The sequence below is a fragment of the Panthera leo genome, chromosome E3 (genome assembly GCF_018350215.1).
Source record: "Panthera leo isolate Ple1 chromosome E3, P.leo_Ple1_pat1.1, whole genome shotgun sequence".
Taxonomy (NCBI): Eukaryota; Metazoa; Chordata; class Mammalia; order Carnivora; family Felidae; genus Panthera; species Panthera leo.
The window spans coordinates 39,803,643-39,831,393 of NC_056694.1; the positions used below are offsets into that span (position 1 = coordinate 39,803,643).

Sequence of the window (27,751 nt, forward strand, 5' to 3'; positions counted from 1 at the left end):
GGTGAGAACAGATGCCGCTCAGGCCTCGGGCGCCGACATTGGGCAGCAGGGCGGCAGGGGCGGAACGTAGCCCCACCCGAAGCGGACGCCAGGGCCGCCCGATCCCCTTGCGCAGGCGCGGGCCGCGCACCCCGGAAGCGCCTCAGGGCCGGGGACCGCCGCCCGCCCCGGAGGCGCGCGGGACTGGCCGGCGTGCGGCAAGCGCCCACTAGCCGGGCTGCAAAGATGTCACTCGGAGACCGCGCGAAGGAGAGGCTCACTCGGGAAGTATTAGATCAAGTATTAGTATGTATTTATGCACAATAATAAAAACAGATTTACAAGTTGAACTGGAAATTTAAACATAAGAAGTTTAACAGCTTTTGTTTATTATATTAAATAACCAAAACACCTTTTATTCCCAAAATTGGTAAAGAATAAATAATATAATTTACAATATGGTACAAAAAATAATCAGGAAGGACAGGCATTCTGCTTTATACATACACTGTATATGTATATTTATAATCTATAAAACAAATTCACATCTCAAACAAGCCGAAACCTTAGATGATATGGCTTAACGATTATCAAAAGAAACAGCGGTTAAGTTCTGCGGCCCAGACCATAGCTCTAGCGCCAGCTATCCTGTTACAAAACAAAGGGTCCAGGTTGCTGTAGTGCTTCCAAGACTTAACGTGAGTTACAAATTACTGCGGGGTCCAGAGAGGTCTGACAGGAAAGGTTTGCGGTGGGTTTCTTCCTTTTTTTTCATAAGACAAGGTGCCCTATTTTCTCACAAATGCATTTGATAGATCTCAATGTCTCAAAAAAAAAAAACAAAACAAAAACAAAAAACTGCTGCTTTCCTCCTCTACTGGTTTCCAAAATCTTTTATTCCATAACTTTTCTTTGCACAAGTTTGGATCCCATGCTGCGATCAAGTTAAAAGATGCTATCAAACTGAAAAGGACACCCTTTCCAGGATTCTGATACTAAGTTGGATATGTGAGAAAGCAAGTAGATCAATGGATGAAATGTTTTCAAATATCCCCACTCCCTGAGCAAGTACTCTACACCTAGGAGATACGGAAAGATGAGGAAAATGTCACCAACAATCCTATGTGGGGCCTCCAGCTTCGACTTCTGTCTCTATTTTCTAGAGTGTAATGCTCATCACTGGATAGTCACCATAGGAATCAAGGCCCAAACACACCAACTCCCTGGAGACCAGCTATCTCCTGTCTCAATCTTTAAAGAAGATGAATCAGCAAAAAGATCCCAGACAGCAGTAGACTGACTCGGGAGGGATTTTCTGAGGAACGGCCCTGGTCTCACAATGTGCTCGAAGGCACGAAGAAAGCCAGAGGTTCACACGGAGATGACAACTTTCGTTGGGAAGGCAGAGGAAGATAAAGGAAGAGGGAAGTTTCTCTGCTTGGGTCTTTTGAAAATTCCAGCCCTTAACATTAGCTGCTTATTTTTATACACATACATTTAGGCTGGGAGAAAACACACTCATCCTTTTAATGCTAACGACGCCACTTCCCCTTAGCATGGCGAGCAAATGCTTATTTATACCTGTCTGGTTGCTGCAGAAGTGGCAGAATTTTCTGGAATCGTGTCAGCTTTATTACAGGTGAGAAGAATCCATCCACTGTCCTCATTAACCCACCTCCCAGCTGGATGACACTCCAGAGAGTCTGTGGTCCAGCCCCCAAGGGGAGGAGACACTAAATGGCCTACAAAAGCTGATCCAGATCCCTACTTGTCCTCCTTTTAGGTGTCATTGAGTAACCTGGGCCACCCTACCCACCAGACTGCCTCGGGGCGTCCCCTAAGGAAAGCAGCTTAAGACCTTCTACCATCTCTGGCAACGTGCACACTGCCACCAGGCACTGCTCCCAGCAGCGGTGCTATAATGTTACTTGGCGTCTCTGGTCCCAGACAGTGGGAGTAGAAGCAAGTTATGAGTGGCCTGAACTTGGTCTGGTGTCCTAACCTACTAAAGACCTAACAAAGTCAGATGCCCAGGGACAGATCTGCTGATCTTATCACCTCAACAGGGCGCTAATTCCAGGAAACGGATGGATGGATCACAAAACCACATAAGCTAGTTTAAAGACGCTGTGGTTCAAGTGATGCCCTCTGTATCTCTTATTAAAGGGGCGCCATGTCCCTCTCTGACACATCTCCAGAGCTTTAAGACTTTCTGTAAGAGTCCAGAAGAGTGCTTTTATTGGTGCTATTTGGACCCAGACCCAGACCAGAAAGAGGGAAACCTCCTTATAGGCAAGAGCTCTGAGAGACACTTAAGACGAGGGAAAGCTACTGCCCGGAAGCCTGCCCTCCTCCACTGCTCGGGGGGAACGACCCTGCCCGCAGCCTGTAGCGGCCACATCCGTCTGCTGAGATGATGAGATCAGGAGCATCCCCTCTGCTCGTATAAGACCTTTTCTCCCTTTTCACGCTGCCTCAACTCTTCACGGCGGACAGGGAGAGAAGCCCGTGTAGAGGGCCGGGGCTGTCCCGGGAGGCTGCCGCTCCATTCTGCTGCCAGTCGGGAAGAGGAAAGAGAAACGGTGGTCAGTTCTGGCGGGTTTCAGAAGCCAAAGAGCCTGGCTGCGGGGCGGAGGGTGAAGCAGCAGGTGGGACGGCGGGACGCAGGTTTCACCTGAGCAACACCACAGCACTGGCTCCCGGCCGCCACGGATGCGGCTGCATGGTGCTTTGTCTGTGGAGCCTCCCTAGGCCGAGAAGCAAAGGAGCTTGTTGGCTCCGCTCTGCGGGGAGACCGGGCATGGAACCTCTGCAGCGATGCCGAACGGTCACCGGGGCCGGGGAGCACACCAGAGGGATGTGGTTTTTGTGTGCTCTGACTACACCCAGGCGTTCTGACCTCTGCTTGCGTTCCCCGCGCCGGGAAGAGGAGAGACAGAAGGCCACGGGGTGGAAATAACGTGAAGGATGAAATCTGTGTGCCCGGGAGGCTCTGCGCGAAAGCCCACGGAAGGGACAGGAGATGCCGAGGCAGAGAAACCCCTCCCCACAGGGCCCGTGCCGTCAGGTGCCGGACAGCAGCACGCCGGCAGATCAGGAGCTCGTTGGCAAAGGCTCAAGTGTGGTCCCAACAGAGAGAGAACATCTTAGTTGACCAAGAAGAGACTCAGATCACCGGGAAGAAACTTGAACACAGGAAGGAAACCATTAAACTCTGCTCTTCTCTGACATCTCCTAATTCTCAAAACACGAGGAAAATTTTTTCCAACCAGTTTAGCAGAACTTTTTCCTAAAAGTCCACACAACCTGCGTAAAACAGGATTCTTTCCTCCTTCCCACTGAGTCAGAACAAACCTCTAGGTTTCTGCGGTGATGGCACCCGTTAGGCCGCCCTGTGATCCGAGGGTCCTCTGAGGGGTCTGCTAAGGGTAGAGACCCCATGAGGCAGAGCCTAGGCCATGCCCTGCTGTCCCTCCCTGTCATCACTCTGCAGAGAAAGCAACCCAAGAGTGCATAGGTTTGGCAGAAAGAAAGCAGCGGTGGCTGGAAGCATCCCTGCAGAGAATGGGGAGGCCGCAACTCCCTGGGACCAGCGACTACGCCAAGGCACACCCATTCCTTTCCCTCAGAAAGAAAGCCCACTGGAACATCGAACACAACAACTGAGGCAGAAGCGTGGGCAGAAATGTGGTTGCTATGCTGACCCTAACAGGAGACCCCATGGCTGGCAGGGAATTGCTCCAGCCCCATGGCCACGGCTGACATAGGCCCTTCCAGAGAATTCGTCCTCGTGTCCCGCGCCACCACTGGCCTCTGCCCGTTGGGACACGACTTGCTGCGTGTTGTGCGTTCTGGGGTGCAGAAGTTCCTCTGTTCGGACCGTCCTCTGGAGGGCCTGGGCTTGATTTGTGTTTTCTCTAGCCTGAAGAGGGCTACACCTACCACAGTTGAGGACCACCAGCCATGTGAGCCCTCCTCTGCAGGCTCCAGGATGCCCTGCCAGTGACGAGGTGTGGTCACTGGGACAGGTCACCGACGGGGGGCCCACCTCCACTGCCATCAAACAGGACCTCTCGGCGGCTGGGGTCGGCGATGGCTAGCTCTTGGGCCAAATCATTGAATCGAGATATGTAATCGATGCTGTTTTCATTCATCATGCACACCAGCTGGGAATCCACAACCTGTGGGGCAGAGGACACAAGGGAAGACCATGTCAGCCGGTGACTGGCTGGCTGCTGGACTGGAAGCGAATGGCCACCATGACTTCGGTGGATGGTCAATGAACCTGGCGTGTGTATGGTGAAGATTAGAATCCCCCAGCAACTAGCCATGTCACAACGGCTATTCTGTCACTTTGAGCACTGCCTCTCTTGACAGGTGTGCACAACAGCTAACCAGGCTATCCGGCGGCCAGGATCAGAGTGGTAGTTCCCAGCACACAACGCTTACGGGAGACGATCAATAAGCAACGAGGCAAATGAGACGGAAGCAGAGATAGCGGGTGGCCATGGGGGTGGGGAACACATGGCCAGGAAAGAAATAAGAAGTGCAAAGACCGTGAGGGAAGACAGGCTTTGGCTCTTGAAGAAACGAGCAAGCTGGCGGACAGGGCAAAGGAAGGAAAACAGGGACAAAGACCAGTGTGTGCAGAGCAGAGCCCTGGGCACAAACACAGGAGACTCGGTCGTCAGTGTGTGTCGTCTGCCTCCTTTGCAAGGGGCGTTGCTTTTGTGCACTCAGGGCCCAGAGCAGTGCCTGGCATGGAGTAGGCCCCGGGTAAGTATTTGTCAATGAATTGCATAACACAGTGAATGAATGAGAAGGCTTTGGAAAACTCTGGGTACGGCTATGGTAGGAACCCGAATTTTAAATTTTTTATGAGAGAGGCGCCCGGCCAACTCAGTTGGAAGACTATGTGACTCCTGATCTTGGGGTCATGAGTTTAAGCCCCACAATGTGATGGAGACATTACTTAAATAAGTAAACTTTAAACTTTTTATGAGAAGTATCCTAGAAACTAAACTTCATTTTCAAAAAGTAAAGCAAATAGTGTCTCTCTTCTCCATGTACGTTCCCCATCAGCTTCATCATTAGTCAATCTGGGCCAGCCTGGCTCCACATTTCCCACCTACAACTCACACCCATCACCTCTGTTCACATCTTATCAGAAGGGCCTGGAGAGGGCCTAGGATGAACCCGGGCTGATCCTGGGATGAATCGGGGGTCAGTCTAGCAGGTGCCCAGGATGAACCTGGGGTGGGTCTGGCAGGGCCTGAGGTGATCCTGGGGTGGGTCTGGGGTGGGCCCAAGAGTCTACACTTCTAACAGCCCCAGGCACTGCCGAGCTGCTCTGGGGACCGCCTATGAACCGCGAGGTCCTGGCCTGCCGTCTACGGGTACGTGTGCCGCACTTGTCTGCATGGACGCTGAGCGCTCGTAAGCGTCCGCGCACAAACAGGAAGGGGACAGATGGGCTGTGCACGTGACCGCAGAGCCATGGGTTTTAAGAAACGCGCAGGGAGGGTGGGTACGGCATTCTTCTGTCTGTGTCTCTGTCGGGGCAGAAGGTCTGTTCACATCCCGGGTCGGCTCGAAACTCTGCAAAGCCTCCCTGCGAGGCCCCCACATCTCCAGGCACAGGTGAGGACTCACAGAAGCTGAGGATCCCTGGGAGACAGCCGTGAGCGCCCTTCCCTCCAGAACCTGACTATAAAATCCCCAGGAGATACCACTGACACCTGGACGTCCCACAGGAAAAGTATCTAAGAAGTGTTGCTTGAGAACCTAACAACTGACTCGACCCTTCGGGGTCGGGGGACCTAGATGTGGCGTTCTCTCCCTCTTAGGCACATCCTCTGCCTCGGTCTGAGTGCCGGGGCTGCATGCCCCACACTAGCTCAGTGCACCTGTGTCCACTCCGTCGATGGGCACCTGTCCTCGCTGGCCTCACCTGCTTGCTGACACCATTCGCTCCTTGTGGGGTGGGGACCCGGGGAGCCTCGTGAGCAGACAAAGAAACGAGCCTCTCAGACCGAGTGTCAGCTCCACGTCGAGGGTCTGCCATCACCTGACGCGGGCAGGAGCCCGGGGGAGCAGAGCCCACTCTCCAGCTTCGCTGGCCAGCAGCCTCCTGCCACGACGCAGGGGAATGCTGCCCGTGCTGTCTCTGCCCGTTGGGGGCAGCGTCGATGACGGGCCTCTACCACTGACTGCACTGTCCCTGTCTATCAGGGAGGGGCAGCACCGATGACAGGTTCCCTACCACTGCCGCCCACTCGGCTAAAACCAGAAGCAAGGCGGCGAGGAGTGGCACTCCCGCCTCGGGTCATGCAGCTGCTGTAGGACAGAACGAGATCCAAACCCTGGCCGGGCTGCCCGCAGAGGCCCAGCGGTTGGCCCGACACCAGGGTGTCCCAGGCTCCCAGCCTCCGGGGCCCAGCTGTCAGGGTATGTCACGTGCCGCCCCGCAGGAATGGATGCCGCCTCCCTAGTCAGGAGAACTCGCAGCTCTCAGGCACCACACGGGCCGGCTGGAGGGGAAGGCCAGCTCCGGGAGGCGGGCTGGTGGTGGAAGTTGGGCGAAGGCCGCGCACTCACCTCAGCGACGTCAGCCAGGGACCTGGACACGAAGGAGTCTCTCGAGTTGCCATCCAGCAAGCTGGGGCCCAGCAGGGAGGTGCCGCTGGGGGGCCCCGTGGGGGTCGGCAGCATCTTCCGGCTCTTCTCCGGGGAGATGAAGCTCGCTGCCGAGAGAAGGAGAACGCATGCTGAGGCTGGCTAGCCCGGACCCGTCCAAGGGGAGGATCCCGCGGGCCGCACGGGGCCGGCATCAGCCCCATGCTCGTGTGGGTGCAGCCGTTGCGCGGTGCGTGGCCCTTCCCACACGGGGAGGCTGGCAGAGCTCTCCGTGCAGCGTCTGGTCGTCACCCTCTCCTCCGTGTAAGGTAGTCTCTAACTTTTCATAATTTATATTTGACCTTGCAAACACCCGCACTGTCCTATGCGATTTCATCATCGACGCTGCCTGCCCATACCGCCATCGATGGAGCCCCCACCGTTCGGGGCCACCAGGCCTGGTGCCCACACGTGCGCCGACCCGGCTCATCGTGTGTACAACAGCCCCTTTCAGGGGCCACCAGTCCCCTGACCACGCTCACGCCCGGCTGCCCTGAACACCAGGTGCGCTGACCCCGACGTGCCACAGGAGCTCCTCCTGCGTAGGCCACAGAGGCCGGTGTGGCTGTCCTTAGCAGCTCCTCCCACCATAAGAACACCTGGCTCCTGGGGAGGGGACCCATCCCACAATGCTCTGATCTTCAGAACACGCTGAGGATGGGGGAGGAAACTGAAAACCCCCCGAGCCGCATCCTACCCTGCCGACAACAACAAGGGCAGAAGGCCCGCGCAGGCAGGAGCCAAAATAGGGGGCGGCCCGGAGAGAGGCACAGGAGACTGAGGGGCGAGGCACCCATCTCAGCTGGGCTGAAGGTCACACGTGTCCACGTTCGCCATAGCACGGTGACGTGCATTTCCCCTGCGTAAGTGCCGCGGGATGAACCCCGAAACAGGATAGGAGTTCTAGGACTTCTGCTGCAGTGCGGAGACGTTAGACTCCAGTCCCCGCCTGAGCCACGGGGAGCCTGCTGGCGCCCTGCTGGCCTGCGACGACGACCCAGGCGTCTACACTCACCAAACAAGCTGCTGAGCGACGAGTCTGTGGGGTCGCTGGGGCACCACTGGGGGTCGTGGGTGGGGGAGGCGATCCAGTCCGGCTGGGGGCTGCTGGATGGGGACGGAAGGCTCTTGGAACTGTCACTGCCATTCAGTTTCGCTGGAGAAAGAGGGACTCCCTCACCTGTCAATGGACACCGCGGATCAGAGATGGCAGTGGGGGGGAGGGGGAGGAGAGCACCCCACTTCCCCAACCTGCCATCAACAAACAGCAGCATGGCAGTCAGGCACCACTGAGCATCTAGACCTGGGGCCACGTGGGGCCCCGTGGAAGATGAACAATATTGGCCTGCAGGGGAGACCCGTGGTGGCAACCCCAGTAGCTATGGTTATGACTGACAAGGCCAGACCCCATGTTGAGGGCCACCCCAACCTGTCACTGGTGCCGACACCAGCCCTCTGAGGCACACGCTTCCCAACTTCACCAGGAAAACGCACAACGGTGCGAGCTGAGTTCTGTGTGAATCCACAGCCGGAAGCAGACCAGCTGTCCGGGGAGCCAGGGAGGCCAGGGCCCCAAAGGCCCCAGGCCAACACCCTCCAAGGGCCTGCACAACCAGGATTCACAGCTAGCCAGAAAGAGGCCCTCTCTGAGCCTTGGGCTGCAAAGGCCTTGCGGGCCCTCCACTGGGGCCGCCCCCACAGGCGGCAGACGCTCCACACCCCAGAGGGGACTCAGGACGGGAGCGTGCCCAGCAAGTGTGCAGACACCTGGCAGGAGGTCAGGCCCCTGGGGGACCTGGAGAGGAGGGCGCACGGGCGCCCCGACCCTCACCATACTGGCCGGAGCTGATGGCGATCTCGATGATGGAGTCGCTGATGTGCGTGGCGGGCTCGCCCTGCGAGAGCACGTCCTCAGGCGGGCCGGGCAGGGAGATGTCCAGCAGCGCGGAGACGTTGGGCGGGGACAGGCGGCTGCTGGAGCCCTCCGGCGCGGGCACGGGTGTGGGGAGCCCGTTGTGGAGGGGAGCCTTGGCCAGCTCAGATAAGGAGAGAACAGGTGAGCCCTGGGCGGAGACACAGCGGGTCAGTCAGGAGCATAGAATGCAAAATCAGCCTCAGCTTCACGAGCAGTGACACGTGACAGGCGGACTGCCGCATACAAGGACCTGAGCGGTCGCTTCTTCCTCCCCAGCGAGGAACACGCACAGGGGATTCACTTCTGAAACCACTCCAGGGCGGGCAGCGCGGGAGGGCCTGGCGGAGGCGGCCGGCAGGACAGCTGGTAAACCGGGCAGAGGGGTAGTGCGGGGGGGCAGAGGGGGGGGGGGGCGCTACCCACTGCCACCCTCCTCCGCCTTGGCCCAGGACACTTAGTCTTTCCAGGGGTGCATCTGAAACAGGCCGCCTTGCGGAGGGGAAGGAGGAAGGACCTGAGGCGGAGGACACACGTTCACCTGTCTGGGCGAGGCAGGTGGACGGACAAAGCCACCGGGCGGCAACGGCTGTCTGTGTGCCCTTGCCACAACCTCCGGAGAAGCAAGGGTCACAGGAAGACCCCGAGGGTGGGGGCCTGGCCTAGGGGTCCCGGGGCAGGCACTGTGCTCAGCGACTGACAGCACATCCTACCTGGAAACTGTCCGTCACTGGCTCCTGCTCAGGCCCCGAGGGAACGCTGACGAACGGGCCGCTGGCGCCCTACAACACCACCAGGACAGCCCGTGACCCTCCGCCCACACCTGGGGTCGTCTGCCAGTTCAGAGGGCAAGCCAAGTCCCAGCAAAGCCCGAGGGCACGGGTGGTGGGGGGAGTCGGAGGCCAGGCGGGGAGACAGGGCGAGCGACTTCTGCAGACAGACAGAGCTCCACACCTGTCTTAGCTCTGGATCCTGCCGCATCACAGCAAGCCTGTCCCACTGCCTTTCTTGGTGGCTCTCCCCTCGGGACCACACGATGCTCACCCACGCCATGGCCTCCCTGGTTCAGGCACTCTCCTCCGGCCTACTGGGGCCCGTCCACTCCTCAGGCAGAACTGGGAGCCCAGCGTGACCTCGGCCCCGTGGCCTTGGTGCCCACATATCTGGAAAGTGACCGACCTATCCCAGAAGCCGGTAGGGATGCGAAGAAGCCTTTCTATAAACACACTCACCCCCACGGCAGGGATGGGGTCTCCGTTCTGGTGGGTGCCGGTGGAGTCCTGACCCGGGACGGTAGCGGTCACCTCGTCTGAAGAGAGCGGGGAGATGCCAGACAAGCCCTCAGTGTCCAAGACAGGCAGGGGGCTCCCGGGGATGATGCCGGCACTTTTAGCTGCCAAGTCGATAGCACCTAGCAGCAGAAAGGACATTTCGAACCTCGTCTCCAGGGACACCCTGACACGTGCCCCAGGGGGCTCCCTCACACCTCATTTCCAAGAAGGCCAAAGGCCCCGAAGGGTAACCACACACAAGGACCGCAGGAGAGGAGAACAGAAACCTCACTTGGAGGCTGTCATGCTAACGACAGAAACTTACTGGCCAGATGACCCGGGGCCTGGGGTGGAAGGGCCTTGGGCACAATCGGCCGAGACAGGGCCGCTTTGGTCAGGGAGGACTGGATGGGCCGGAACGAGCCTCTGCCTGTGAGGACAAGAACAGAGACAGACGCGTCGGCCTGCACCCTCTGACCGCACAAAGGGGGCCGCGCACGGTTTCCTTTGAGGCCGCAGACAGAAGCTGAACCATTTCGGGAAGCAGTGAGCCTCCCAAACCTTTGCTGACGTTTGACAGGGGTCAGACGGGGTCAGACGGGGAGAAAGCCCCGGCTCCCGGGACTCAGCGCCGCCACGCTCCCCAGGCCGCTGGAAGGGTGCAGTCGTACTGCCGCCGGCGTGGGCCCAAAGGGGGACGTGCGCCCGCACAGCCTGACTCTGCCTCGGCAGGTGGGCGCCCCCGCTGGACGGGGCAGCTGAGAGTGGGCACGAGGAGCCATCGACGCTCTGGCGCGTGCGCCCGACAGGTGCAGATCGAGGCTGGCTTAGAGGGTGCGTCGCAGAGTGCAAGCTCCGCTCGCCATCCCTACTGTGTAACAAAGTGTCCCTCAAAGAGCCAGGCCTCCTGCTGTGCTTCCAGACCCGCGGCAGCGTGCCATGCACACGCCGAGGTCAGGCCTGCCGGGGGCGGACGACAGGTGCTCCCCGGACACTAGCGAGCAGAGCCTCCAAGCCAGGGCCCCCGAGCCCACCTGTGAAGGAAGCTGCCCGCACCCCACCTGCCAGGGGTCCAGGCCCGCCGCTCCACGGCCCCGGCCCACACGGGGGCACACCCGGTGTTTGTGGACGGGACGCACAGAGGAATGCTGGGGAGGTCATGCCGAGAGCCAACGGCACACACGTCTAGCGTGCCCAAAGACGAGGCCGGGTGTAGCAGAGGAGCGAAGCCGGGCACTTACCAGTTATGGAAGAATTGGACAGGATGGAAAAGGAACAGACGTTGTGAGACTGGTTTTCAGATGGCCGAGGAAGCAGTGTTCTCTGTGGAGGAAGAGGACCTGTCATCAGGTGTCACCTGTCATCAGGTGATGGAGAGACCCTGGCACCAAGAATCACTCAAGGGATGAGTGACGGGCTGGAGGGGACATTCCAGGTAAGAGGGGCCCGAGGGGGGCTCCGGCACTAGAGCTGATGATACGAGGGCCCCCAGGGCACCCTGAGGACAGCTGTGTCCATGGACCCCAAGTCCCTGAATACTGGAGCCTCTCCGGGGAGAGCCCTGGGGAGCGATGCCAGGCTAACCCAGAACGCCCCCCCAGTCCTGCACAACTGCTCACGAGCGCTGGACGGGGACGGTTACGAGACACACCCTAGATCTGGGACTCCTCACGTTTGCGGTGAAGAAAATAAAGTGGCTCCTTGCGATGCAGACGGGCAAAGGGCCTTCGCCACTCTGCCCACCCGTCCCTGCTCCTGGCCTAGGTCTCCTGGGTGTGAATAATTAAGTGCCAACCGGACCACCGCCTAGTAGGGAATTATGGGAATTGCCGAAACCGTTAGTCACTGAAGTAAAACGTGAACGCGGTCTGACACCACAAAGCGTCACGAGACGCTGCCGGCTCTGGGTGCACAGGTGTGGTCTCCCTATCCCGCAGAGGCTCCCCGAGGCATCATCACAGAGAGAAGGTGGCTGCTACCAGGGCCGCTAACGACACAGAGGGCCGACAGGTCTGCTCAGCTACCAGGAGGCAGCCGGGCAGCCCGCTTCCGCGGCAAGGAGCCGTGCAGGTTGTGTGTTGGCCTCGCTTCTGACGCGCGCCGTCGGAGGAGGACAGGAAATGCCGGGGCTGCAGCAGCCCCGCCGCCCTGCCCTGGGCGTGTGACAGCAGCCTGGATGGCAGGGGAACGAAAGACCAGGGCCGTGTGCCAATGACACTTTCTATAAAACCGTAAATGCAAAAGAGCACATACTACGCGCGGTTCCGTTTACGTGAAACGCTCAGAGGAAGCAAATCCACAGAGACAGAAAGCGGGCTGGTGGTGGTCGTGGCTGCCAATGTCTGGGGGGGGAGGGACAATTCAGGTAATGTGAAGGTGTTCCGGGATCAGACGGCGGTGGCAGGCGCACAGCCCTGGGAATGTACTAACGCCACTGAACAGTACATGTCAGACCTTTACGCCGCGCGAATCGTGAACCGGTAAGAGTCGTCACAAAACTAAACAGAAGGCCGCCACGGAAGGCCACGCAAGTCTGTAGTCCTGGATGGACTCCCACGAGCCAGCCAGCATCCTCCCGCTTCCCCGGGCAGGACTCGCGAACTTCACCCGACACGCAGCTCCCACGCGCGGCGCGCACGGGACCTGGAATACAACCGTCTCCCACATCCACAGGGGACGTGTTCCAAGACCCCCCCGGAGGCCTCCAAGTGCACGTGGCATCAAACCCTGCGTGGGCTTTTTCTGTGTGGACACACCTGCGATCAAGTTTGTAAGTTAGGCACGGTAACAAATCAACAACGCCGAGTAACGATGCGGTAACACGATGACGATATACTGGAATGGGAACGTGTGAGCGTGGTCTCGAAAGATCTCAGCGCCGCACGGACTCCTGTCCCTCAGCTCGTCGCCCACGTGAGCGGCACAGGCACGTGACGGAGCGAGCCTACTGCTGCCTTTGTGACGAGCTGTCAGGACCACGTCTGCTCCCCGCTGACCTCGGGTACCATCCGCGGCTAAGGGGGGGCCGCTCTACACCATTCTGCGTCAGCCCTGTCGTGTCAGCTCATTTCTAAGGAAGTTCGTCTCGAGACAGGAAGACGACAGCACTAAAAGAGACCTACGCGTTTATTCTCACGTAACACGTTGGTCAACGTCTAAGCTGATGGTCCTGTCAGAATCCGAGCGTCACCCCTTTTATCTTTTTACCTGTAAGTACAAATGCCCCTGCAGTCGCAGGCCTGTCGCTCCCGGGCTGTGCCCTCGGGGCCGCATGTGGCTCCTATGGGGTCTCCGGCACTCACTGTTAGGAGCTCAGGAGAGCCATTCCGCCCACCTTGCCAACTGCTTCTGCTGACTACGTACACATAAACAGAGGCTCCGACAGTCCTCGAACGTATCCCCGCCCGCGACACTCTTGGGACTCAAATCCCCACAACTTCCTGGCTGTTTTGCAAGGGCTTTCTAAGCTGTGCAAAGATTATCATTACTTCGGGGCACAGTCAGAGCCCCCGTTACTACTCCGTCCCAGGCATAAGAAGGAAGGAGGGGCGGAGGCCTCGGTCTCACAGGAGGAGCCGCAGGAAGGCCGAGGGGTGGGAGCACCCAGATTCCCGAGGGCACCCTCACCTGGACCACCAACGGCTTCCGCAGGTGCCGGTTCCGCAACTTCCTGGGCTTCGGCAGGAAGAAATCCGACTGCATCTGTGAGGAGACAGCGCGGGCCTGAGAGCGAGCCCCCAGAGCCCCCGGACGCAGGGCCCCCCCTCCGCCGGCAGGGCGCCGCCCCCACTTACGCTGATGGAGTTCAGGTGCTGACGGAAAGTCAGTTCTGTCTCCTTACTGGGAGAGTAGAGCTTCCCATGTCGGCTGTTGGGCGGCAAAGTAGTGGGGACGGCGAAAAGGCCACCGTCTGAGTCACTGCTGCCTGTGCTGGAGGGGCCGGCCACCAACAGGGGTCTCGGCGGGTTTCTCAGACCTAGAGACCAAAGGAGAGCCAAAACAACCACTCACCCAGCAGCACCCCAGCGCAAACAGAGCAGTCTCAGGAAGAGAAGGAATTCGGGACAACTATTCCGATTTCAGTCCCCAAACCTGCTTCCTATCTTCTCCCTGGAACTCTAGCTCCCACTGTGAGTAAAACCTTGGCCCTCGCCGATAAAGGCACTCTGCCGCTTTCATCGACAGCAGGAAGTGCAGACAGGCCTTCAAAGACATTTCAGAGCTGGAAGAACCTTCCAGACCATCTTGCGTAGACCAGAGGTCGGCAAGCTTTCTCTATAAAGAGTCAGAGAGTAACTGCTAGCTTGCTGGGCCATACGGTTCTGCAGCTGTGGCGTAGGCGGCCGGCCCCCAGCAGCCTGTGCGCCTTCGCGAGGCCACGCGCCACGGTCTACCGGTCCCGGCTCTCAATCTCTGTTACACCAGAAACAGCCCGGAGATAAAAGGACAGAAAACATTTACTTAGGAGCCACGACTTTGGGACTCTGCTGCTTCCTGCATGCACCCTCACTTTGTGGTGGACACGGGTCCCCTCTGCTTAGCTCATTTACAAATCTGTGGAATTCAGCTTCTACTCATGCAGTCCAGAGACAGGCCCTCTAGGCACCAGTTGGACTCTGGCACCACAAACGTATTGGTCTAGAAGGATCCCCAATTCAGAAAGAGATGGGTGTCAGGGTGCCTGGGTGGCTCAGTCAGTTAGGCATCCGACTTCGGCTCAGGTCATGATCTCAGGGTTCCTGGGTTCAAGCCCCACGTCGTGCTCTGTGCTGGCACCTTGGAGCCTGGAGCCTGCTTCGGAGTCTGTCTCCCTCTCTCTAACCACCCACCCCCTCCCCCCGCTTCATGCTGTCTCAAAAATAAACATTTAAAAAAAAAAAAGAAAGAAAGAAAGAGATGGGTGTCCAAGAACGTACAGAATTATGTAATTTTAAGAACAGAACGGAAGGCAAGAAAAGACCACACCATCCACCAGCCAGCCCCACCATCGACACTTGAGCCTCCATCTGCAAGGACACCAGACCCAGTCTCGGTCACCCCAGAGGACACCACACGGTGCTCTCGTTCAACAGGCAGGCTATTCCCAACACACAGAAAACAGGAAGCCAGTGACGTGCTCAGAACGCCTCAGAAAACAACCCCGGAGAACCACTAACACACAGGACGCTAAGTCTGTTCGGTCAGATTAAGAACAAGGCGTGGGGCTGGTGGTCATCACGCAGAGACCCCGGCTGGTGAGGGGCGTTCAAGACGTCCAGGACGGCCGAGGTCCTGCAGCGAGAGCACCCACCTACAGGGACCGTTATGACACCCTTCACACCTGGCGAGGACGCACAGCATGTGCCCGTCCTCAACGCCTGTTGCCCCGTGTACCAGGTAACCCAAGTCACGACCCCGAACTTAAGCTGCTCCCCAGTTACAGCTGGGACAGAGGAACAGCGCAGACGGGCAGGCCAGAGTTAACTTCTCGGGAATCCCTTAACCCGAGGGCTGACTTGTAACGTGAAGGGAAACACTCCCTTCTCCGACTCGCAGCCGCCGATTCAGCACGTTAGAGAGGCTTCCGCTGACCTCACAAGGATCCCCCGAAGCGACCCAACTGTCACGGGCCACCCCTTGTTTCCCACCGGGAGCGCCCCAGGACCTCAAAGCCTTATGTGCCAGGCGCGTGCTCACCTCCCCGTGAGGGGTGGGGATTTCTGCTCTAACACCCGGGCCAGCGGGGCCGGGCGTCAGGCATCCCCGTGCCCTCGGCTGACACGGCCCACGTGTCCAGGAAGGCACCGGGACGGACGGGTCTCACCTGAGGAGCAGGACGCGGAGCTCGGAGAGAAGGCCTTGCTGTTGCGCAGGGCGGACTGGCTACGCGGGCAGCGCGGGCTCCGGGAGCTGACGGTCACCACCTTCCCTGGCGGGGTCGCGGACTGCTCCTCTTGGGCGGGCCTCGCCGAAGCCGTGGAGCTGACGTTCCCTTCTGGAGCCTGGGACAGAAAGGGCCACCACAGGAGCCCAACTCAGCCCGTGAACAATGGTTCTGGGATGAGTGCCCCCGAATGGAAGGCAGAATGCCCTCAAGCTTAGGGCACACCAACGGGCTCAGAGACCACACTTCTACAACGGCAAAGGGCAGCGTCCCCAAATCACTTGGCAGAAGGCCACTTGTAAAAGCCCCCGGTCGGGGAGGCCCTCAGGGGCACAACCATTCTCCGCCCCTGGCTTCGCTGCCCGTAGGTGACACGGACAGGCCACCCCCTCGTGCGGTGACAGGAGGCAGAGATGTGTGAAGGTAGCGGGTCTCCCACCAGCCTACGAAGTGCTCGCACTGCTGGAGGGAGCCGCTGGATGGCCAGTGACACCAACCACGTTTCAAAGGCCCGCTCGAGGGGGATGCACTGGCCTGTCCTGATCCTGAGCCGGAGAGTCTCTACAATTAACCACGCTCACAGTCCAAACGCCCTCTGTGGAGTCGGAATGCCAACCTCGGGGCTCTGCAGGCCCCAGCGCGGGCTACTGACCCACAGGGGCCCCGGGGGGAGACACGCCCTCAGGCCCACCTCAGGCCTCACTCTGGTGACCTCCTCCCGACCGGCCCCAGGGTCCACCGGGCCGAGCTTTCTGTGAATTAGGGAGCCCCGTCCCCTGCTGTCAGCACAACCTGGCCTGCTCTGCTTGCTCAGTGACCCTGCGTCTTCCTGTGCCCCCACAGCCCCTGCCCACCTTTCCCGTTCTGTGGGACCCTCCCTCTCTGTCCCCTCCCACGTGGCTTATCCAGCGTCCCCACCCAACCAGCCAACAGCGCGCCCAGCAGCCTCCCGTCGAGGTCCCGGCTGTCTGGGGCCCGGGCGTCCGCTGCACTTGCTCGCGGGCTCAGCCGGCCCGCCTTTCACTCAAGGTCTCCGCGCTCAGCTTAGGCCTCTGCCCGCTGGTTCTCACACCTGAGCCGTATCAGAATTGCCTGGGTCCGGAGGTCCAGACGGGGTCTCCGGGCCACAAGAGCCTGCATCTCCCACAAGTCCCCAGGAGACGTGGAGGCTGCTGGGCCCCACCCTGGGGCCATGGGTCTGAGCACCCTGCTTTGAGTTCTCTGCAGTGTTTCCAAGCTGCTCCTCCCTCCTCTCCCAGGCAAGGCCAAGGCCAGGACCCGTGTCCCCTGCCGCCCCAGGCTTCTCAGGAGCTGGCCTCACTTGGCCTCCTTCCCCAGGGTGCCGGACATGCTTCTGTCTCACCAGGATCCTCCCCTGAGGCCTCCAAAACCCTAACTTGATATTGCTTCCTAAATTCCTCATCTCTGTCCGGTCACCCAAATACGGCCCCTGTCTGCGCGCAGGTCGCCGGCCTCCACACCACTAAATCTAAAGGCCGCTGCTCACCCTCGGGCTGCACCCATGTGGCCTCTGCAGCATCTGGCCCGTTCCCACCCACCCGAGAGCGCCACCTCCCCCGCGGCACCACTCGCACCCTCCACGTACTAACGGAGCACCTCTCAGAGGCAAAAGCCATGCGGGGACGCAGCCAGGAAGGGGATGGGGAGCCTGAGGGAGAAGGGTGGGAGAGGGGGGAGGAGGCTCACCGAGAGCCGTCCGCCCAGGAGAAGCGGGTGTGCTGTGTAGATGGGACTTGGCGCCGAAGGGTCCACAGGGACCCCACAGTCCCGTTCTGTCCCCCAAGCTCCACTCCCTCCTGGCCACCATGTTCTGCCCGGAACTCACGAACCCTCACGCTACCGCTGAGCCCACACAGCAACTTAGGAACCCCCTGCCGCAGACTCTGTTTCTTGTGCCCAGGAAAGCCCACCGGACTTTCTCATCGGTGGCACCTTCCCACCCCGTCTCTGCTGACTGGGCGCCCCAGGAGGGGGTCACAGCCACTCCCCTGGCTTAGGGGCCACCCCACCACGGAGCCTCCTGAGGAGCCCCGGAGCCCTCACCCCGTGGGGCAGAGCCGGCACCTGTCCGTCCTCACCCCCTCCCTCCTCTGAGCCTGTGCCACCGTCCTCCAGGACGGCCACACTAAAGCACAAACCGCCCTGTCGTTCTCTCCGCTGAAACTCAGTGACGTTTCTGACGTTAGCCGAAGCCCAACCCCCACTGGGCTCCTGGAAGTGGCTGCTGCATCGCCGTCCCCTCGGCCAGCACGTGAGGGCTCAGCGTGATTACTGATGCCTAGCAAGGCACGTCTTACTGGTCACTATCATCTTTGGAGCCTCGTGTGAGCCACGAAGGACAGTGCCCAAGCCTGGCAGCAAACAGGAGCCCTGCTCTGTGAAGCACGGCCTCCCTGGTCACCCCAGTCCCTCCTGCTGCCATTCCAGCTGAGAGCCCTGGGGTGCATGGTCCCCCTGGGCCCTCCTCCCCTCCTGCTGAGAGCCCCGGGGCACATGGTCACCCGGGTCCCTCCTCCCCTCCCGCTGAAAGCCCTGGGGCACATGGTCCCCCCTTCTCCCCTCCCTCTGAGAGCCCTGGGGTGCATGGTCCCCCCAGTACCCCCTCCATCTGAGAGCCCTGGGGCACATGGTCACCCTGGGCCCTGCCTCCCCTCCCGCTGAGAGCCCTGGGGGCGCAGGGTCACCCCGACCCCCCCTCCTCCCCTCCCGCCGAGAGCCCCGGGGCGCACTCACCAGCCTGGGGTTGACCTCGGTGGAGATGAGCTTCAGGAGGCAGCTGAGCAGGCGCTGCTTGTGGAAGGTGGGGGGCGGGGAGCCGCCGCGGGGGCCCTGCGCCTGCCCGCCGGGGGCCTGGCCCTCGGGGCCCAGCACGGCCAGCCAGTCGTACTCCAGCTGCAGCTTGTTCGGCTTGCCCATCATGAGGTAGACTTCGGCCAGCGTAAGGCTTTCGGAGGTCTGCAGGTTCCAGCCCTCCTCACGGAGCTGCTGGGCGAGCCGGCTGGCAGGGACGTCCTTCGGAGGCTTGGCGGCAGGCTGTCCCTGAGGCAGGGGTTCCAGGGGGCTCCCCTTGTCCTGGGGCTCCTCCGCGGGTGCGTCTGCCAAGTCTTTAGTGCAAACATCTGGCTGGAGCCCGGGACTGGACTGAAGCTCTGGACCCTGTGGGGCCCGGACAGGGGATGGGGCCCCGGCCCGGGCAAGGTCAGCCGCCTCCGCGCTGCCAGGACCACGAGTCTCTGGGGAGGGGCACCCCGGGGGCCGCGAGTCCGCGCATCGGCACTGCTCGGGGATGATGAGGTCCTGACAGGACTTCATGTAGCGGGGGAAGGGGTCAAGGAGGGAGAGCTCCTCCTCCAGCTCTGGGAGCTGGCCGCAGGTGCACGGCACGTCCCCGGGCTCTCGGGCGGGGCCATCTGCAGGAGCAGCCGTGGGGGTCTTCTCGAGCCGCGCCCCCGCATCCTGGAGCCTGTCAGGAGTGTCTAGACCACCGAGGCTTGGGGCGGCCCCCTCCCCGGGGGCACTTTCAGGCGAACTCTCTCCGGAGCTCTGCGAGGCGTCGGTGGACGGAGGGGGACGTCCGGGGCCCTTGCCCTCGGCGCCACCCCGTGGACACTTCACCTGGCCCCTGGCCGTGCCCTGGCCACTCTGGATGCCCAGGATCTGCGCGGGAGGCAATGTGTGGGTGTCCCTGGCGCTCTGCCTGCACCGGCCGCCCTCCTGCCAGTGCACCGTGCAGAAGGCTTTGGAGTGCACCACGCGGGCCACGCCCGGGAGCGGCGTCAGCGTGCAGCTCTCTCCGGGGAACAGGTGCAGGGCCACCTTCTCCTGCGCGGGCGCCGCGAGCGAGTGCTGCAGCTGCCGGTCCTCCAGCGTCTTCCGCTGCCACAGAGGTCAAGGAGCAGCCGCAGCAGTGGGCCCCACCGGGCAGTGCCGGGCCTCGCGCAGACCACCGGCCAGGCACCTCCTCCCTCACCGATGTCACACCCAACGAGCCCCTCCCGGCTGGGGGCAGCCCGGGACACAGGAAGTCTGGGGCTGTCCTCGGCCGTGCCGCTCAGCCTGCCAGCGGGGACGCCGTGCACGCCCCCTACCCCGAGCCACGTGGACCAGATGCCGCCACCGGCAGTGTGGACAACAGGAAGGAGCTCACACCCGAGCCCCGGGCCAAGGGGCTACAGGTTTAGTTCTGGTTCTACGCAACCCCGTGGGCCCGCTGTACTCTCAGGCCAGAGAAGCGAGACCCCACCCTCAGGCGCAGGGGCCGCGGAGTTTGGGCGAGTTTGTTTTAGTAGGAAAAGGATACAATCCGCACTTCGTGGAGCGCCCACTTCTGTTTTAAGAATTCGATGAGGCTGGAGACCTTCCGATGGAGCTCCACGATCATCCTGCCGAGAAATCACAGGCAGGACAAGGCGGCCATTACACAGGGAGGGGACCTTCTGAAGGGCAGCGCGAGGCCATGAGGCGAGGCCATGGGATCGAGGAAGGGGTATCAGAAGGGCCGAACCCACAGTACCCCGGCAGGCCACACACTCCTTGTCTTAAAAGTGAACCCTTTAAATTGAAATAACTAGAAACTCACACGAAACCGTAAGAAAACAAGAGCAATCCCTTGTGCCCACTGCACACAGTACGAGATCTCCCTCAGGACACAGGCCGTGATATGACCCACCGTCCTATTCTGTTAGCACCTTTCGGGTCCAGAAAGCGTGGCCTGACCAGACTTAATCAATACCAAAAAAACTTAAAACAAGGAAACAATGAGGCCCTGACACAAACAAACCTCAAAAAAGTCCTGCTCCCATGGAGCACCTGGGTGGCTCAGTCAGTTGAGCATCCGACTTCGGCTCGGGTCATGATCTCACAGTCCGTGGGTTCGAGCCCCGTGTCGGGCCCTGTGCTGACAGCTCAGAGCCTGGAGCCTGCTTGGGATTCTGTGTCTCCCTCTCTGTCTGCCCATTCCCCCCTGTCCCCCAACCCTGTGTCTGTCTCTCTCTAAAAAAAAAAAAAAGTCCTGCTCCCTGAGAGAAGCCAAACCTAAGACCACATGGGCACCATTGTCTTTAGTGAACTGTCCCCGTCAGGCAAATCTAGAGACAGACAGCAGATGGGTGACGGCTGGAGGCTGGGGCGGGGGGGGGGGGGGGGGGGTGCAATTTAGTGAAACGTTTCCTTTCGGGGAACCGAAATGTTCTGGAGCCAGACGGAGGAGATACTCATACAACGCTGTGCGAAGGTCCTCAAGGCCCCCTAGTCAGATGCCTTGAAGTGACTAACGGTTAGTTGTACGTTATAGAATTTGACTCAACCAAAAAAGAGGAGGTATAGGGGCACACCCAACACGGGGCACCGTACACGAATCAGACCTACACGCCCAGGAAGATGACGAGAGAGGAGCGGAAAGGGGTTTTGAGGGTAAACACAAGGGAAAGATTCTGGAGCCATCAACCTGGGAACCACATCCTGCACCCTGTGCTCGGCCCACGAGCACCTGCCCAGGTGGGACACCGGGTCTGAGGGCCACAGTGAGCGCACGCGGGGTCAGAGAGCACGAAGGCCCGTTCAGAGCACTGGGGGAGCACCACTGCTCCCCACGGATGCCAAAAGCCACGTTACCTGAGCCTCGGGTTCTGAGCCAGGCTCTGCACGCGGGCCCAGGCGTGGTTGTTCCTCGGCTGCAGCTCCACAGGGACTTTCAGGGGCAGGCGCACCGGCTTCTGGTCCTCGTCGTCACTCAAGCCTATGACAAGAAGGGGCCGTGAGAGCCGGGCACACGGACGCCAGTGCAAAATGTGAAAAGGTGCTCCGGGCAGGCGGCCTCAAGAGGTCTTGAGAGTGAGACTGGCAGGGGAGCCTGCGAGGCTCCACGTTCTGAAGGAGAACTACGACGTGGCCGCTTGTGCACCTGGGAGCCCGAGCCACGGACCAGGCTGCGACGGGCCAGGAGAGAGTCACCTGCGATGCCGGCTGCCGCTTGGTCTGAACGGCCCAGGGCCTCTGAGGGCACCCCGATCTCCTATGCGGATGCGCTGCCGTGACCAGGGGTTTCAACTGCAGGTGCCGCCAACCGGCAGGACCACGTTCAGTAGACTCTGAACCAGCGCGAGACTCCGAACCGTCCAACGAGAGCCCGCGTGAGCCCCTGCCCCAAGTCCATGTTCACGTACCATCCGGGTCACACAGCTTCTTCAGAGCTCGGCACATGGGCGCTTTGATCCGCAGGTTTCTCCCTTTGTAGCGCACGGTGGTGGCCCTGGGAACAGAGTTTCAAGGAGACAGTGAAGCCTCCAACTGACCGGCCGCTCCCCACCCGGCACACACACAAGGGCCAGCGTGCCCAGAACACACAGAGCCTGGGCAGGTGAGGGTCCCCAGGAAGCTGCTAGGGTCCCAGCTGTGCACGGCGAGACCTCATCAGGACCCGGGCGGTCCCACTATTTTCCTGCCCGAGCCTCACACTGTAGAGGACATCTGCGCGCCCTCTGGCCTGGCGACCGGTGTGGCACCAGCTGCTGTCCATCCCCTGGAAAACCCACCTCGCAGAAACCCCCATCAGACATCAAACGCGTGCCCTTCTCTCCTTCCCTTCCGCCTCAGGTCCCGCGAGAGAAAGTCTGAGCCGCCCTCGCGATGAACGCCGCTGTAAACCACGGCAGTGGTGCCCGGGGAGTACGGGACACTCTCAGCCGGCAGGCACGGTGCCACTTGTTCGTGCTCTCCAGAACCGACCTGTGGGCACATCCAGGCTGTCACAGCTGTGGGTGACACTCCGTCTGGATGCTGCTATGGCCAAAATGTATACAGCACACAAACTAAAGTAATTCCATGTAACCGGCAAATAGGAAAACCACAACGGTAGCTCCTTCCAAAAAGCACACTCAGAATGCTCCAGAGATAATAACGGCCGGCTGCTCTGCAAAGCGGCAGTGAAGTCACGCACGGGCAGGACAGGTCCGAAAGACGCTGCAGCGCCACTGCCCTGGGCCCTGCTGCTCTCTCGCTCTGCCTCCGGAAAGTCACAGAGGATGCATGTTGGCTGCAGCCGCCATACAAAACACGGACCTCCGGAACGAGCTACCCGATGCCAGTGAGCAAAAGCGGTTTTCATTTTGGAAAAATGGTCAAGGTCTGTATACTGACTGTGCGTTAACCAGTTCTTCGAATGCTGGCCAGCTGGGACCCCCTCCAGGAGAGCTGCTCTGTCCTTGCCATTTCTTTTTTTTTTTTTTAATTTTTTTTTTTTTTTTAACATTTATTTATTTTTGAGACAGAGAGAGACAGAGCATGAACGGGGGAGGGTCAGAGAGAGGGAGACACAGAATTGGAAGCAGGCTCCAGGCCCCGAGCTGTCAGCACAGAGCCCGACGCGGGGCTCGAACCCACGGACCGTGAGATCATGACCTGAGCCGAAGTCGGCCGCTTAACCGACTGAGCCACCCAGGCGCCCCATGTCCTTGCCATTTCTGAGAAAACCTCGGTGAAAAAGTTACAGAACGCACGCGGTGTGCTTCCAAGGATGTGAAAAAGTGACGGATTTCTATCTGTACGCACTGACCTCAGAAGGACACGCGTGGAATCTGTGCACACAGTTACTTCTGGAGAGGGAAGGGGGTGGGGGGCTGGGGTCCACTTGTTTTACACCGAGGGTGTGCACCACTGACGTTTTTACAAGGTCATACTGGCACACCACTCACGTAGCTTTACACAGTATCGCCCTGAAATGGGAGCTTCGAAGGCCAAGGGCACCCTGCAGTGGGGCGCGGCTGGGGGGCGCACACATCGCACACGCCACAGCGCGTCCCAACCTCTGCCTCTGAGGAAACAAGGCCGCACGCCCCTCCTCCTTGGAAAGGAAGCCACTCAAATTTCCAACACGGGTCCCCTAAAGGGCAGACTTCACCACTGCCCCCCGTTGAGCGTTTCTAGGGCCAAGAGGGAGGTGCGACGTGGGGGAGGGCTGACAGCTGGAGACGGCCTGCTCGCACAGAAAGCTCAAGGATTCCAGCAGCGACACGCTCGTGGCCTCTGCCTCTGTACCCGCCCCCCGCCGTCCCCAGCGTACCGCTGGGCCCCCTGTGCCGGGAATCCGATGCGGGATGCCACGAGCGGCACTGAGGACGGGCAGGCTGCCCAGAGACCAGGGGACACCAGGTGGCCTCCTCCCCTCACTGTGTCAGGTGGCACGATTCAGAGAATGGCGTCTACGCGGAACGTGCCCCTCGCTCCACTGAGACCAAACACGTGCAGTATAATCATCTCAGTCCGGGAAACGGAGGTGGCCACGTGTGGCCAGGGGCGTGCCACAGATGGCCTCAGTCCCGGCCCGTCCCCAGCGACAGCTCTGGGGCTGGCGGGCCTCTCTGCCCGTCACTTCTCATTCCGTCTGTGCCAAACCAACAACACAGGGCGGGAGGGGCCGTGCCAGGGGGCACCTGCGCTTGCGATAATCACATTTTCCGTTAAACTGCTCTTTTGAGACTTCCTTTTTTTTTTTTTTTTTTTTTAAGTGAAATTGAGCAGCCTTTGGTACGACCAGAACATTCTGAGATTACAATCCCTTCCCTATTCTCTCAAATGGAAGTTCTATGAGTGGCCTGAGGCCAGAGCCTGCGGGGGCAAAGCCGTACTTGAGCTCGGCTCTGGGAGGCCAGGCAGCAGCACCCCAGGGCTCGGCGTCTGCACGAGACGCACAGGTTGCCCTCCGACAGAGGTTCACACAGAGGGCTCCATGCAAACCGCCCCCCCTGTCGTCACTTTGACACAACAGGCAACAAGCTAATTCCTCTACACGTACATGCACAGGAGCCTGGCTTTCCCGTCTGCAAAATCACGTGATGAACCCAGAAAGCGCGTGCTAAGTCTATGCTGCCCGCCTGCAACCATCCTAGGGAGAGGGGACCTCAGAGCTCTCCTCAGCCCGTCTGCTCCCGAGTCCCACAGACCTGTAATGAAAGGACACCCACAGTTCACCGAACAAAGCCTGCATGAGAAGCAAGGACGGGAAGGCACTTAAATAAATGCCCCACGAGCTGCGGCACCTGCTTCACCTTTACGGGCCATTTGCTCTGTTTGTGGGAACCAGGGTCTGCTGCTGGAAGAATGGACACATCAGGCAGGGGGACACAAGGGAAACCTAGAGACAGACCCACACAGCAAGGACCCTGGCTTCACACAAGGGCGCAAAGAGCCAAGGGAGGAAGGACAGTGCTTGCAACAGATGGAGCTGGAGTAAGCGGTCACACAGCCCACAAAAACCCACCCCGGCATAAAGGGCACGTCACGGATCACGGACCAAAATTTCCCACCATAAGACGTGCATACAAAGACACGCAGCAGCGCGTGACCTTCGGGCACACGAAGTTCTCGGACGAGACCCAGAGGTCACGGCCTGCACAGAGAGATGGCGGACGGCACCCTGGCGGGACCGGGCACCTCGCCCTGCCGTGGGCACCACGGAAGCGGGACAAGCTGCGGACCAGGGGAAAACACTGCCCGTCGCCTATCCGACACGAGGCTCGTGTCTGCGAGGAGGGAAACAGAGGCAAGAAAAATGCAGTTTCAGGTAAGCCTCTTGACGGCCCGCAGCCCCCTAACACCTGGAGCACGCCCGTGACCTTCCGCGAGGAACTAATGGCAGCCTTCCTGCCTTAACGTTTCTGTTTGATTAAAGGCTAAAAGTTAACTTAGCCTAACAGGAGCTAGCCCCTCCAGCTCCTGAAAGCCTGCTTCCAAATTCCTTAGAGACTCACCCTGTCCCTAACCCCCACTAACTTAAAAGCATATACTCAGCCACTCCTCACAACCCCAGTGCGGCTTTTTCTGCCCACGGGTCCTGGCCCCCTGCTTTAATAAAATCACCTTTTTGCACCAAAGACGTCTCGAGAATTCTTTCCTAGCTGTTTGCTCACGAACCCCATCAGATGACACCTAGAGAACTTTCTAAACTCAGTAATAAGGAAACGGACATGAGATTTGAGCAGGCCCATCACCAGAGACAGAAGGACAAGCACAAGACATTCAACGCGGTCCGTCGCCAGGGATACGCGCACCAACACCACCGGGAGATGCTGCTGCCCGTCCCCAAGGACGGCTCAGGACAGCTCAGGACAGCCGCTACGCCAAGCATGCAGGGCGTGGGCAGCGGCCGGGACGGTCCCTGGAGAGCGGCACGCCATCTCCCCACGGAGCGGCACACGCTCACCTGTGGACGTGCCCAGGCGACACGGAACACACACCCGCAGGCGAAGGTTTAGAGCAGTTCCTTCTGTGCAACAGTCCGCGTTCCTCACCAGGGGACAGACCAGGGGACGGCGCAGCGGGGACACTGCTCTGCAGGAAAAGGCATGAACTACGGACCCACAGGGACAGATCTCAAGAGAGTAGCGCTGAGGGGAAGATGCCAACCTCTGAAGGCCACACGTGCCATCACCCCATTTGGATGGCGTTCCGGGAAAGGCGGGACCACGGGGGTCAGAGAGCAGCTGAGGGGCTGCCGGGGCTGGGTGTGGGAGGCGGCCACGAGGGGGTGCGGGGGTGACGGAGCCACCCGTATCTGGATCGGGGTGGTACCCAACTCTGCGCACTTCTTGGAACTCAGAAGAGCAAGTGAAAGGAGCCAGTCCGAAAAGGACGTCTGCTGTACGACACCGACTCGGCGACATTCTGGAAAAGGCAGCTGTGCAGACAGTAAAGGTGGGAGGTCACCGGGGGCAGGGAGGAGGGAAACGACCGGGGAGCACGGGGGACTCCCGGGGCAGTGACACTACCCTGCAGGATCCCAGAACGGCGAAGCAGGACACTGCACGCTTCGCTGTTGTTTATGGGCCATTGTGAGACACAGGCACACATACTGAAGACGTCAGCTCAAAACCCACTTATTGACGGCGACACGCGGCACGCGCCATGGACCACAGACGAGTCCACAGTCCAGCAGGGGAAAAAGACACATTAAAACACGACAGGACAAGTAACACACGCCCCCGCGCGCATGCACACTCTGGATGCACTCTTGCGCTGGTAAATCCAGGTGAAGGGTACGGAGCGGTCTGCCATACCTCTGTTCCAACCTTTCCGATGTTTAAACTTTTTCACGATAAACTGCCTGGAAGGCGAACAGAGTGACCGTCTTGCTTCTTAGACACAGGCGAGTTTGGTGTGCGACACTCGTCTGTCCAAGCAAACAAAGCAGCTGGCAGCACCTGGCGGCGATGTACTTCTCTGCCTGGGATCTGCCGGGGGGCGGGGGGGCAGGGAGGGGCGCCCGGGGAACCCCGACGGACCGGTAAATGGCCTGACAGGTGAACACCCGCAGCGCTGGATGTCACACGTGAAAGGCGCGTCACATCCAGACTTCACGGAATCCCAGGGCTAGGGAGGGGCGTCCCAGTTCGCAGCTGAGGGACGAGCAAGAGCCCGCCACCGAGGGCACGGAGGGAGCGTCCCAGATGGGGCAGCAGGAGGAAACGGCAGTCAGAAACCCGAATCCCAGTGAGGTGTGCCGCCTGCCACCCACAGCTGCGTTCCGGCGACTCTCCCGAGCACCACCCCACCCCCAGCCACAGCCGCGGTGATGGGGCCAGGAGGAAGGAGGAAGAAGAAGGAAGCAGGAGCCAGGGTACCACGCCCTGTGCCGAACCTGCCGCAGCCCAGGGCCTCACGAGCTCTGCGCCAGAGCTGGCTCCTACCCGTCCCGGAGGGAGACCAGCAGTGGGGGGTCTCCCTCACCCCACAGCCCTCCAGGGGCTCCTAGACGGTCCTACCACCAGGCAGTGACAGCACCCAGGCACGATGAGGCCCAGTCAAGGCTGAAGCCACAGATGTTACGTTTTCGCTGCTAGAAACACAGACAAATACATTTTATAAACATAGCTCCACAGGGCAAATGTGATTATAGCAATTTAAAGCTAATAAAAAAGAAAACCTTTCCCCAACATGGAACTTTTCTCTCCTAAATAGACAAAAACACTCTTGTTAAAGACTCAAATAACAAAAGACACGTGTCAAGTCAAGAACGGGGACGCCCCACTGTGTGGG

The 27,751-nt window shown here is 59.9% G+C and overlaps 1 protein-coding gene across 4 annotated transcripts in view; it reads right to left on the reverse strand.

Moving 5' to 3' along the window:
- Positions 1 to 270: 270 nt before the first annotated feature.
- CRAMP1 (cramped chromatin regulator homolog 1) overlaps positions 271 to 27,751 on the reverse strand; it is a 57,073-nt gene continuing 29,592 nt past the window's right edge. For 2 of the 4 annotated variants that reach the window (XM_042922858.1, XM_042922857.1), the window contains 15 exons: positions 21,886 to 21,971; positions 21,335 to 21,458; positions 20,022 to 20,103; positions 18,455 to 19,597; positions 15,641 to 15,818; positions 13,632 to 13,813; positions 13,465 to 13,539; positions 11,079 to 11,160; positions 10,163 to 10,267; positions 9,799 to 9,977; positions 9,280 to 9,348; positions 8,486 to 8,717; positions 7,670 to 7,834; positions 6,577 to 6,722; positions 271 to 4,160 (listed from right to left, as the gene is read on the reverse strand). In XM_042922858.1, the coding sequence (XP_042778792.1) occupies positions 3,996 to 4,160; positions 6,577 to 6,722; positions 7,670 to 7,834; positions 8,486 to 8,717; positions 9,280 to 9,348; positions 9,799 to 9,977; positions 10,163 to 10,267; positions 11,079 to 11,160; positions 13,465 to 13,539; positions 13,632 to 13,813; positions 15,641 to 15,818; positions 18,455 to 19,597; positions 20,022 to 20,103; positions 21,335 to 21,458; positions 21,886 to 21,971 (3,013 nt within the window). In that variant the 3' untranslated portion in view covers positions 271 to 3,995. The remainder of the gene's footprint in view (positions 4,161 to 6,576; positions 6,723 to 7,669; positions 7,835 to 8,485; positions 8,718 to 9,279; positions 9,349 to 9,798; positions 9,978 to 10,162; positions 10,268 to 11,078; positions 11,161 to 13,464; positions 13,540 to 13,631; positions 13,814 to 15,640; positions 15,819 to 18,454; positions 19,598 to 20,021; positions 20,104 to 21,334; positions 21,459 to 21,885; positions 21,972 to 27,751) is intronic. The other 2 variants (XR_006197987.1, XR_006197988.1) reach the window with 2 other exon arrangements.